The 13,163-nt window shown below is 45.4% G+C and overlaps 1 protein-coding gene across 1 annotated transcript in view; it reads right to left on the bottom strand.

Annotated features, from left to right (window-relative positions):
• ADAM11 (ADAM metallopeptidase domain 11) overlaps window positions 1-6,851 on the bottom strand; it is a 67,683-nt gene extending 60,832 nt beyond the window's left edge. Inside the window, exons 1-2 of the mRNA XM_029287218.1 lie at window positions 6,788-6,851; window positions 5,521-5,732 (exon numbers count right to left, since the gene is read on the bottom strand). Of these exons, the coding sequence (XP_029143051.1) occupies window positions 5,521-5,732; window positions 6,788-6,851 (276 nt within the window). The remainder of the gene's footprint in view (window positions 1-5,520; window positions 5,733-6,787) is intronic.
• Window positions 6,852-13,163: the final 6,312 nt, after the last annotated feature.

Raw genomic sequence — 13,163 nt, 5'->3', positions numbered from 1 at the left:
GGTAATTTGGGGGCAGTCACTTTCTCTCAGCCCTCACAGGGTTGTTGTTGTATGGAAAACAGGAGCAAAGCTATTAAATATGTTCACCTTCTTGAGTTATACAGACATACCTCATTATATTATGCTTCGCTTTATTGCACTTCACAGATACTGCATTTTTTTTTACAAGATCCTCCATCAAAAAAAAGATTACAACTCGCTATTTTTAAATTAAGGTTAGGTACATTTTCAGACATAATGCTATTGCACACTTAATAGTACAGTAGGGTACGGTATGGAGTAATTATATAAGCACTTGAAAACAAGAAAAAATCTGACTCTGTTGAGATATCTGCCTTACTGTAATGATCTAAAATCAAATCCACACTATGTCTGAGATAGGCCTATATATATATTTTTAAAGGCTGGATAAAATAATAACAACAGCAGCTTTCATTTACCTAGAATATCTAACAAGATACATTGAAAACAGACCCTATCTATTAACATATCTTTATTCTGTGGACAAAGAAGAACTTCTATTTCTTTATTGAACTGTGAATGCTCAGTTAAAAAAACAATTCCCTGTGTATAACAATTTGTCTCCCCTCTGAAATTATTAAGAGTAAAGCAACCTTCTTAACTTAGTAGTTGAAGTAGATATTATCTGGAATTTTATAATTTATTTATTTTTTTATTTTTAAAGAGAAGAAAAACTGTCAAAAATATCCATCCCATGGCCTTTTATGTTTGGCAGGACTTTTAAAACAAAGGCAGCTCTGCAAATAAGCCTTCCCTCAATTGATTTAAGGTAGATATTTAATTTTATCTATGTAATTGGCATATTGAGGTAAGTAGAACAAGAAAAAGATGAAAATATGAGCGGATGAGATCCAATAGGAATGCTCAAGTTTCCCACAAATATTTAACTAATGATGTTTTATGTTTTGAGACATTGTAGAAATCTACCACTGTATTACACTATAAATAGCTATGCAAGTATCCTTACAAAGGTCAAGCATATCTTTTCTGAAGAAACTATCTATGAACGCCATACATGTCCATATCTGGCTCCGTGCATCAGAATATCGGCTTGTGCATCATCACCTCCACACACAAATGAAACGTTCATGACGCAAGAATGTAAGTCACACCATTTGCATCATGGCAACATAATACAGATATTACAATCTTATCTAGACTCCCACCTTTCTGAATCCAAAATCAGCAAAGTCATAATTCTCACTGGCTGAGTTTTTATGGCACAATTAATTGCAATTTATCAACCTTCCTTTTTTCTTAGTAAACCCAATGTGAGTTCACTTGGGCTGGGTAGGCATGCAAAGCTAAAATGTGGTCTGATGGGGGCTCAGGGTTCTATGTGGACACAGCCTTTTAGAAAAGAACAGAAAGGAGAGACAGCAGAACACAAAAGGGTGAAAAATGAACTGACATCAGGAAGTAAATGACATATCTACTCAGACTAATTTTTCCTAACTTGATGCTTTTCAGATATGAGGCACAATATAATTAGCTAGGTATGATAAGAGTTGTAATCCAACAATGATAGTAAAGGTATGAGCAAGAGAGTGAAGGTAAATGTGAGTGTGAAATTTTTCATTTTTTTAAAAAGTTCTCATTTCAGAGGTGAGCATCAAAAATGGGAGAACAATCTAGAAAGACTTAAGACTGCAACACAACGTATTATTGCATTGCTGCAAATGTTCTATGAGCTCTATCTGTTTTTCTTTCTATAGTCCAGAGATTGGATTTGCACATTAAAAAATGTTTGGCTAGCTTTTGGTTCCATGCATAATGCAATCATAGAGAGTTGGGCAAATTCAGTAAACTATGGTTCAGTTAACTGGATAGTGCGCCTCAAGCACATCCAGCAATCAAGATGGCTGTATTGATATTAAGCATTAATTGATCTAATGTCTACATGAATGCTAAGTCAGAAATGCATCTGTAAAGTTTGTAATGCTCCTATATGCAAAGCTGATCAGCTTTGAGCAAGATTTTGTTCACTTAATATGCTCCTACATAAATGATGACCTCATAATACCTGCCTGTAAAATCTGGGAATCCAGCTATCTAGAAACTCAGATTTAAAGAGTTTTTGGAAAGGAATATGGATGGCTGAGACGTCTTGCAATTACAATAGTTCTTCTATGTTCTAGCAGTTTTAGCCTTTCGTCATTTCTTTTTATCATGGACACAAATTGAAAACAAATTGTGTAATATTTTGCTTTTATATTGGGCTCAGTATGTAAAGCTCATCTTTAATTACAAACAGTACTACTTCAGGAAACATTGACAAAGATGAAATTGGATAATAAAGAAAACAGGAAAGTGGAAATCATTCTAAGCTACTGATACTTGCCATTTGAAAGGTGAGAGAGTTGCAGTTTTAGCTTCCTTAGATATTATACTGTTCTGTTGTCTCTCCATGATCTCCATAACTTTGAATTCTTCAGATTGGATCCTAGAGCACTATCACAGTAGTGGCGAACCTACGGCACGGGTGTCATAGGCGGCACTCGGAGACCTCTCTGTGGCACACGTGCCATTGCCCCAGACTTGCCTCCTCCCGTGACCCCCTCCTCACCAGCAGCCCCCCTGGAGGAGAATCACCTCTGAGCGTGGCCCATGCAGAGCAGCGCAGCCAAGAACATGGCAGCCAGGCAGCGTAGACAAGAATCTGGCCTCACACACCATCGTGCACAGTTGATGCTGCAGGGTGTGGGCAGAGGGCGTGGCCGCCATGGTGCTGCTGGGCTGCCTGGGTGATCTGTGGCGGGCCCTGGAGGTGGTGAGTGGCCCTGGGGGCAGGTGGGGTGGGGGCAGGGCAGGGGGTGGAGTGGGGGCGGGGCCAGTTTTTGGGCACTCAGTCTCTAAAAGGTTCGCCATCACTGATCTATCATCTACCCCAAAGAGTGGGAAAAAAATCCTGGATCCCATTATCCAGACCATATTACTTTCTTTTGGGGTGATGACCTTAGCTATAGGGCACGACCACCTCTATCCCAGGTAATAATGACTAAACAGTTAAGTTCACATAGCATATTAGATTAGATTAAAACAGATTGGCAAGTTTGTGCTTCAGCAAGTTACAGAAATATAGTCATCGCCATCAGCCATGATTCAGTTTTTTGGAGGAGATACAGATTGTTATGGGAATATAGCAATTATGGTTTATTTATTTATATCTCACCACAATCTAAACCATACTGGCTGGGAAATTCTGGAAGTTGAAGTCCACACATCTTCAAATAACCAAGGTTGAGAAACACTGATCTAAACTGATACATGGCAGCTTACAAAGAGGAATAAAATATTAATACAGAAAAAAAATACTGAAAAATCTACTGACCACTGTCAAGTGGGCTCATGTTCTAAATGCCCTCTGAAAAGAGTTCCATCTTCATCTTCTGCAAAGTGGGAAAAGTTGGGTGGGAAAAGTCTTCCTGAGGGCTGTCTCTACCATGGAAAAGCAATGCTTCCAGCTTTCATCCTGCTTGACCTCACCCAACTGGGAGACAATCGGCTGCTTTTCCAGGCACAATCAAATCAGTTGAGCAACTTCTAATAGAGCAATGCAAGTCTTGCAAGTAAATTTTTGTTAGCTTGGATTTAGAATTTGCATGTGAATACAACAATTATGCTTTTCAAACCATAATTGATTGTCAGGGATCAGTCTATACTTTGGGGCCATAGGTGAGCCAAGCAGATAATAATTGAAAGTCTTAGTATGTTTATTAATTATGGTCCATTAGTAATTCCTGAACAAGAGATCACACTAATAAACTACAAGCATCTGCAACTAGCAATGATGTCAAATTGACAAAATATGAGTTCTGAGATCATGACACATTGCACTACATAAAAATACACAAGGAGCAGGATTTGTGTCAGAACATTGCAGTGTATATCACTTGCCCCCCTCCCGTCCATGATCTTTCGTATAGTTATACACCATCAGTCTCAAGAGATTATCAAGAGTGTGGTAGTTTTGGCAAATTTCTTACGGTGTTTTAGGTGAGAACTTCCAAAATATCATCAGATATGGCCCTTCGTTCTTTGATTAATTTTACTTAATTTGGGCTCCTAGGGATCCCATCTGGGGAACGTATATGCCACAGAGCCCAAAGTCAGTATATTGCCAGTCCTTGGCATAAGTACCGTGTTTCCCCAAAATTAAGACCTGGTCTTATATTTTTCTTGCCTCCAAAAGAGGCATTAGGTCTTAATTTCAGAGAATGTCTTACCTTAGGACTACAGCAGCCAGGCCTCCCATGCCCCGCCACCTGTCGCACCACTCCTTGACTTCTTCTGCAGCTGCTTGCCGCCACTGGTGGCCAGATGCCATGTGGCGCATTGCACCATTGCCACTCCTCCCGGCAGGATGCCGCATGGTGCTTTGTGCCATTTCTGCTGCTCACGGCAGGACACTGTGTGGCTCTTTGGGCCGTTTACACAGAGGAAACGGCCCAAAATGCCATGTGGCCTCCTGCCACAAGCAACAGAACCGGGCCAAAGCACACGAGCAACAGAAGCATCCCAAAGCATTGCGCAAGCAGCAGAAGCAGCCCGAAGCGCTATGTGGCATCCTGCCAGGAGAAGCAGCAACAGCGCAATGCGCCACATGGTGTCCAGCCACAAGTGGTGGCAAGCTGCCACAGAAGTCAAGTAGTGGTGCAACAGATGTCAGGGTTTGGGAGGCTTGGCTGTGGTGGTCCTACTGGTAAGGTAAGCAGGTGCAGGGTGCATGGGAGAGCTTCACCCCCCCTACCCCTACCCTAACTTGCTTTTTAGGGGTGCGCCTCGCCCCAAAATTAGGGCTCAGTTTTGGAGTAGGGCTTATATTAGTCCCACCCCCAAAAACCAAGCTAGGGCTTACTATAGGGCTGGGTCTAATCTTCGGGGAAACACGGTAGTAGTTTCAGTATTTTTTATGACAGTTTAGTGGTCTGCAGAAAGGAAAAACATTGGTTTATAGTACACTCTGCCATGTAAATTCAAATAATAGTACTTTATTTAATAAGTTATGATTCAGTAAATCATAGCTCAGCAAGATATATGAGCTTAGCCATTATTGCTAGTGATTCCATAGGAAAGATAAATACAGGTGATGTTTTGGGGTGAAAACATCTTTTGCTTGCTGAACAAGGTCCCTTCCCATAGACATATCTAACTCAGAATGCTGGCAAGAATTGGCTTTATCATCAGGGGACAGGAGATGGAATGCCGCCTGAGATATTTTACTTCTTATCCTGGGAAAATGCTTGAATTGTCTAAAACTGCTGGGTAAACAGCTGCACCAGTGAATATTAGTATCCAATTAAAAAGTTGGAAGTAACTCTTGCCACCCAACCATTACATGTGTATACCATCTGGCTTCACAGAACAGCTTGGAGTCTGCTCTCTCCTCCCACAGCCACCTGTGCCTTAGTGGTAGGAACCTTAGTATAAAGCTGAGAGAAGAAAAAGAAAACCAGCTTATGAAATGGCATGGGGGAGAAGCTTCTTGGGATCACTTACAGGGCTTCCTCCTTTTCTGTCGCCTCCTTTGCTGCCACCAGTCTCCTTTCTCACTCTTGTGTCCAGCTGATACCTCTGGATCTCTCCCCCAGAATTATGTTTCATCAGCCTGGTGGGATATGTGATTTCTGAAATACCCCAACTTTTGCGCCAATTGGAATTTGGAACCCACCTCCGCAAATCACCAGGTTGTGGATCTGCCTTCACAAAACCTCCAAGAAGAAAAACAGGACAAAATCAACAATGCATTCTCAGTCAAGCTAAGCCAAACTTTGGTATATACTAAAAAAAGTCAATGCTTGGCCAGGAACATTTGAACATAGCTAGTGTAAAGAAAAGCCAATCCACATTCAAAACGGCTGTCTCAGTGCCCTTTCACACAACCTTAGCCTGATTCACTTTCTTTTGGGCATGCTCACTACTTTACATTCTAAAAATGACAGGTGCTGAGGTTAAAGCTTTCCTGGAATCCACACCTACTACCTCTCAATCCTCAATCCTCCAGGCCACTGGACAACAACGAAGGGAATGCACTCTGCATGTACTCAAGGACTGTCTCTCCTTTTGTTTGTTATAATCACATGTATTTTTGGACTGGCCCCAGCAGCATCTAAAATACTTAGGCTGAACCTTCGGTTACTGCATTCCCAAGCATTTCAGTCTTTTTCTCATTTCCCCAGATTCTTTCATCCAATTCATTCATATTTATCAAAAAAATCTATGAGCACAGGTGTCACCCATATAAGCTTGAATGGCAAATGCCAGAAGAACCTCCATCCCCTGCCCCAATCCCAGGTAAACCTGACAGGAGATTACACCCACCCTCCCCAGCTGTTGCTTAAACATCTCCACCTCAGAAAGGAACTGCAGAAAATGTGTTGATGCAGCAGAAAAGACTGCAGTCCTAGCACTGATGGAATGTAAAAATGTGTCTATAAAGAAGGGATGGATTTTAAACAAGAGATATATTTACAAACAGCAAATTGCTGTATCCCCCTCCCCATGTGCCCCATTCCAAAAGGTGAGTAGTGAAACCCATTATTGGAGGGGGGGGAAGAAGGCAGTATTGGAATATGGTGCTCCCTGTCACTTTGAGAAATGTATGCAATGTAACTCCGACTGCTTGATTGGTAGTCCAGTGCCTGTACCCAGCTTCCTACCTCATATAGCACTCACTACTCCAAAGCAATACAAAGAAAGATGCGGGAGGGGGGTAGGAGAGGGGGGGAAAGTTGGGAGGCTAAAACAAAGAGTTTTTTCCCCTCACCTGAATGACAAAGCAGCAAGCAGCAGAAAGCTGTCAACACCCAGTTCTGGAGCGAGCAGCTCATAATGCCTTCATAATCAGAGCCAGAGTTGGCACCAGCTGGTCTGGCATGCAAGGGAGGCAGATTGTGGTGCCCTTTCTTCGTTTTCTTTTGCTTTGCATTGAAAGTCTGGGGTTCTTACTGGTCCTTGCCTTACCTCTTCTTGCTTCTCCTCTTTGCTCTTCCTTCTGGATTACTGCTGAGAAAGATAAGGGTGGAAAAAGAGGAGTGGAAGAAAAGCAGTTCAGGGCAGGCGATGGGAATCTTTTGCAGAGGCAAATCAGAACCAGTGAATAGTTGGAAACGGGCAGGAGAAAGACAAAAATTTCTTCCTCTTGATTAGGCAGAGATAGCTAGAAGAGCCTAACGTGATGTGAGGGAGAACTGTGGAGAATTGCAGCGGGGGAAGCAAGGGAGAAAAGGGACACGTGAGCTACAAAGATCCCTCCTCCTTCCTTTTTAGCATGGAAGAGCCGTCTGGTGCTCGCTTGCTCTCCACCTCCATACACAGACTTTTTGTATGGACAAGCATGAGAGAAGGCAGTAAAACTCACAAAGGAGGAAGGTGTCATATACATATACTGTATATTAGCCTCCTGCACACACACATAAAGGTAAATCAGGCCTTTATGTTGACAATCAGTCAAGTCACAATAAAATTTACTAGTAAGCCATAGGCACAAACATCGATCATTTATATAATAAGGAGCTGCCACCTTTGGAGATTGATCAGATTCTTGATTTTATTGAAGCTTTGAGTTTAATGTCAAAGATTCCGTCTTCCAAAAGGTTCAGAATGCTTCCCACTATTACCAGGGAGCCTGTAGATTATGCTTAATTCCATCCCCTTTACTCAGCCGAAAAAAGTAAGCATGACCTATTTAGATGAAATTAAATCTTATTTAGTAAGTCATTCCAAGTCAGTCAGCAATGTGGAATTTTGTACAGACATTACTTCTATACAGAAGGCAACACTAAAACAAACTGATCAGCAAACATGGCACACCATGAAGGTTGTGCATCAGGGTAACTGTACATGTATTTCCATTCACAAGTGTGAGTCACACCAACAACTATCGGGTAGCCCTCAGTTTACAACCATTTGCTTAGCAACCAAAGTTACGGTATCACTGAAAATAAATGGACGTAAAACTGACGCTCCAAGTTACAGCTGTAGTAGCATCCCCGCAGGTCATATGATCACTATCAGGGCATTTGTATGTCCAGCGTGTAATTATTGTATGTCGCAAAGAGCCATAGTCATGTGATTGCCATTTCTTCCCTTCCAGTTTCTCATAAGCAAACTCAATGAGGAAGCTGGCAAGCAAGGATGCAAATCAGCTCCAGTTAACTTGTTCCTGCTTTTTTTTTCCTGATCTCAGAACTCTCTCCCCCTCACCAGCCCTCCTTCTAGCGTCCCAAAACGTGCATGTGGTTTGCACCAGCCCTCTCCCAGCACTCACAGTAACTTTGCGGTTTATCTGGGACTCCCACCTCTTCCTGCTAAACAGCCCTCACATCTTGAGGTTACAATAGCAACAGGACTGCCTGGGATTACCATCACTAAATGGTGTGGCCCTGTGAGAAACACTTTAAGACTCCATTACTTGGTGGCTGCAGTCCCAGTTCCAATTGCCATCATAACCTAAGAACTACCTGCATTTGCCATTTCCAAGAGGTAACATTCCCTGGTCAAGATTTTGGAAGATGGGAATGTATGGAGCTTTGCAGGGATGGGGCAAGATTTTAAAACATGCTACAAAATGGTGTTAAGTACTTTTCTGATATAATTCAGTATTTATAAAACTTATTTTAGTAGTCAATTGATATAGACAAACTATGGCTATGAGGAGGTGATAAGCCACCTGGGAAAGCCAAGGAAAATCATCAAAACAATTAAAAAACGAAAGTTAGAATATTTTGAACATGTGATGCGACACCCAGAAAAATACGGCATACTCCACTTAATCCTCCAGGGAAAGATTGAAGGCAAAGGAGGTCCAGGCAGAAGAAAATCTAAGGGATTGGTTTGGACAAAACTCAGCAGCACTTTTTCATGCGGCTGCTGATAAAAACAGGATCGTCAACATGATCACCAACATCCGATAACGGATATGGCACAACAAGAAGAAGAAGAGAAACTATGGCTATGTTCCCAAACTGTCCTCCAACCTTTTAATAGGACACAAGCTATAAAATAATTGTTGCAATTTGTTCATTTTTTTAAGTACCCTGCCCTACCTTTTAATTACATGAGTGACTTCTTATCATGCTTAGAGATACAAATTTACATTTGCAAGATGCAATTTTTTGAGATCACTTATTGTCTAAATACCAAGAGAACCACCTTTTTGTTCTTTAATGGGTTATCCCTTAGGCTTTCTAAATTCGCTCTATAACCATCTCCAAGCCTTTTTATCATACAATATTAGTACCCAAACATACTAGATTGTTTTATGATTACTATAATTAAAATAGAGGTCACATATTTTTAAGTTATGACTCTCAAGTTCTTTATAACTTTTCTCTCACTTCTGGTTAAAACCAAAATATGGTTGCTTCTACACTAGTCTGTTCCTTTATTAGCATAATGTTTGTAAAGGACACAAGGGAAGGAAGTATGAAGGAGGACAAGGAGGCGAAGATGAAGAGGAGTTATCCCAAGGCTACAACCAGCAGGAAATCCCAGACTATGGTTTGGGATCTAGCAGCAACATCAAATTCTGATAACAAGCAACAAGCTGGACCATAAATATAAAGAGACTCCATGGAATCTAATAACAGAAGCTAGTAGAAGACTAATTAACAAGCTTCAGGTAACCACCATTCTGGTTTCATGGTGGTTGCCTTTCATCTTTTCTTCTTCACATTGAGCAAGAACTGCAAGGCATAAAGATAAACATACACACACACATCGGCTTGAGAGCTTCCCTTGCTGGGGAAGAAAAGAACTTGTCCTTGAATTCTACAACTAACATCTGCCGTACTTCATTAACAGTGCTTAGAAGCTGCTACTCAGGAGGTAGCTTAGCCCTTTCTAATTCTGCATGCACTTTTGCCTCTGGTTACTGTTTGGCTAAACTTGGCTTATTGGTCTGCTGGCCCTGGTTACTGTTTGGCTAATCCTGGTTTACTGGACTGCTGGCCCTGGTTACTGTTTGGCTAAACCTGGTTTATTGGACTGCTGGCCCTGGATACTGTTTGGCTAAACCTGGCTTATTGGACTGCTGGCCCTGGTTACTGTTTGGCTAAGCCTGGCTTATTGGACTGCTGGCCCTAGTTACTGTTTGGCTAAACCTGGCTTATTGGACTGCTGCCCCTGGTTATCGTTTGGCAATCCTTGTCTGTTGAATTACTCACAGCCAGAGGCTGCCGAAGAGCCAGAGTGTCAAGAGCCAGAGAAATCAGGAGATTCAGGTTTTGGGCCGCCCCTGCCGCCGCCGCCGCAGAAGCCGGGCGAACAGCAGCTCAGCGAACCGGAGGACATGGAGATGGAAGGCTCCCTTATGCAGGGGTTAAAAGAGTAGTCGTTTACCACCTCGCATGCCCGCAATGTATTCAGCGGCTGACCTCCATGCCCTGCGAGAGTCCCCTCTCTCGCAGGTTTGGCCCTCAGCGTTAACGAGGGCCCACCTCTGTGAGGGATTTTTGAATCAGGAGAGGTGGTCGAGACGTAACTTAAGGGGATTTTTAGTGAGGTTTTTAGTCCGGGTTTTAAGGGGTTCCAGGGAGAGGGGTGGGCAAACCAGAATTAGGGTGGTGGGTGAGGGTGATCACCCACCGGGGAATTCTCCCAGGCCGGCTGATGGCCTCGGCGAGGAGGGCGTAGGTCCTGGAATTGGGGAGGGGGGAGGGTCTGCCTAACAGAGGGCAACTCCATCAAGACTGTGTATGGGAAGGGTAGATATGGCAGGAGCAGAGGGCCATATTACATTAGGGCGGGGTGCACCCGTTGTTTACGAGCTGTGGCACGCTCCGGCCCTCATGGCTCTTGCAACCTAGGGGGTTTGGGATCACAGGGCCTGGGCTTCCGGCTGATGCTGTGTAATGCCAGGTCCGTGGTTAATAAAGCCCCCCTCATTTATGATCCGGTTTCGGAGGGGGAAGCAGACCTGGCGGGTATTACGGAGACCTGGTTGGGCCAAGAGGGGGGGTGCCCCTCATTGAAATGTGCCCGCCAGGTTACCGTGCATTTCACCAGCTGAGAGCCCAGGGTCAGGGTGGGGGGGTGGTTATTATTAAGGAAGGCCTGGACCCAAGAGAGACCACTGTGCCGCAGACTGCCGGTTGTGAGTCCCTAGGTGTGAAGTGGGGTCATGGGAGGCAGCAGGGCGTGCTGATTGTGTACCTGGCTCCCCACTACGTATCAGCAGCCCTACCCAAGCTTCTTAGTGTGATAGCCGAGATGGCGATTGGGACCCCCAGACTGTTAGTCATGGGGGATTTCAATCTGCCATCGGTAGGTGAAACATCTGAGGTGGCTCGGGAGTTCATGGCCTCCATGACGGCCATGGACCTGACCCAATTAGTTGGTGACCCCACCCACACCGGAGGACACACACTGGACTTAGTTTTTGCCTCCGGCCAGTGGTTGAGTGATCATGGTTTAGGGGAAATAGTCATTGAGCCCCTGTCATGGTCAGATCACTCTCTCCTTTGGCTGGCCTTTCCAACCGCTACACCCCACTGCGGGGAGGCGGAACCGGAAGTGACAAAATGGTTCCGCCCCAGGCGCCTGATGGACCCCGAGAGGTTCCAGACAGAGCTTGGGCCAATACCTGAGACCCTGACCCGCAGCTCGACTGAGGACCTGGTGGCCGCCTGGAATAGTGCGGCCGTGGGGGCCCTGGACCGGGTCGTGCCTTTGCGGCCTCTCACCCGATGCTGGACTACCTTGGCTCCTTGGTTCTCCGAGGAGCTGAGGGTGATGAAGCGTCGGAAGAGATGCCTAGAAGGTGTTTGGAGGACCACCCGCTCCAAATCTGACCGGACACTGGTAAAGTCCCATTTAAGGACTTACCTAGTGGTGATAAGAGCGGCGAAACGAAACTATTTCTCCGCTCTTATCGCGTCTGCAGGTAACCGACCTGCTGCCCTGTTTAGGGTGTCCCGCTCCCTCCTTCAACAGAGGATCCGGGACGCCCCCCTGCAGGGTCGGGCAGAGGAATTTGGGTGTTACCTGCATGACAAAATTGATCAGATCCGGGACGGGTTGGCCTCCGATTGGACTAGTTCAGACGGGCCAACGGAGGCAGGTCTTGAGTCCACTTTCTGGGAAGAGTTCGATCCTGTGACTCCCGAGGACATGGACAGGATACTGGGATGGCTGAACACCACCACATGTTTACTGGACCCGTGTCCCTCCTGGCTGATACTGGCCTCCCAGGAGGTTACACGAGGCTGGCTCCAGGGAATCGTCAGTGCTTCTCTGAGTGAGGGGTTCTTACCGGCCGCCTTGAAAGAGGCGGTGGTGAGGCCCCTCCTCAAGAAGCCCTCCCTGGACCCGGCTGTTTTGGCCAACTACCATCCTGTCTCCAACCTTCGCTTTCTTGCGAAGGTTGTTGAGAGTGTGGTGGAACGACAGCTCCCTCAGCACCTGGAAGAAACTGTCTATCTAGACTCGCGCCAGTCCGGCTTCCGGCCTGGGCACAGCACGGAAATGGCATTGGTCGCATTGGTTGATGATCTCTGGAGGGCTCGGGATAGAGGCTGCTCCTCTATCCTGGTCCTGTTAGATCTCTCAGCGACTTTCGATACCATCGACCATGGTATCTTGTTGCACCGGTTAGAGGGGTTGGGTTTGGGGGGCACTGTCTTATGGTGGTTCTCCTCCTACCTCTCGGACCGGTCGCAATTTGTGTTGGCAGGGGGGCAGAGGTCGACCTCGAGGTGCCTCACTTGTGGGGTACCGCAGGGGTCGGTCCTCTCGCCTCTCCTGTTCAACATCTATATGAAGCCACTGGGTGAGATCATCCGTGGTTTCGGGGTGGAGTTTCATCAGTATGCAGATGACACCCAGTTGTATATCTCCACCCCGGACCACCCCAACGATGCCGCAGAAGTGATGTCCCGGTGCCTGGAGGCCGGGCGCGTCTGGATAGGGAGGAACAGGCTTCGACTCAACCCGTCCAAGACCGAGTGGCTGTGGTTTCCGGTGTCCCTGGCTATCATGGGCGAGTCATTAGCCCCCGCGGAGAGGGCCCGCAACCTGGGCGTCCTCCTGGATACTCGGCTGTCTTTAGATGACCATATGACAGCCATGGCCAGGGGGGCTTTTCATCAGGTTCACCTGATATGCCAGTTGCGCCCCTTTCTGGATCATGACGCTCTACGCAC

The sequence above is a fragment of the Protobothrops mucrosquamatus genome, unplaced genomic scaffold (genome assembly GCF_001527695.2).
Source record: "Protobothrops mucrosquamatus isolate PMUCROS unplaced genomic scaffold, P.Mucros_1.0 scaffold_257, whole genome shotgun sequence".
NCBI classification, from domain to species: Eukaryota; Metazoa; Chordata; class Lepidosauria; order Squamata; family Viperidae; genus Protobothrops; species Protobothrops mucrosquamatus.
The sequence above is the reverse complement of the archived record's forward strand: the minus strand, read 5'-3'. Positions and strand labels throughout refer to the sequence as shown.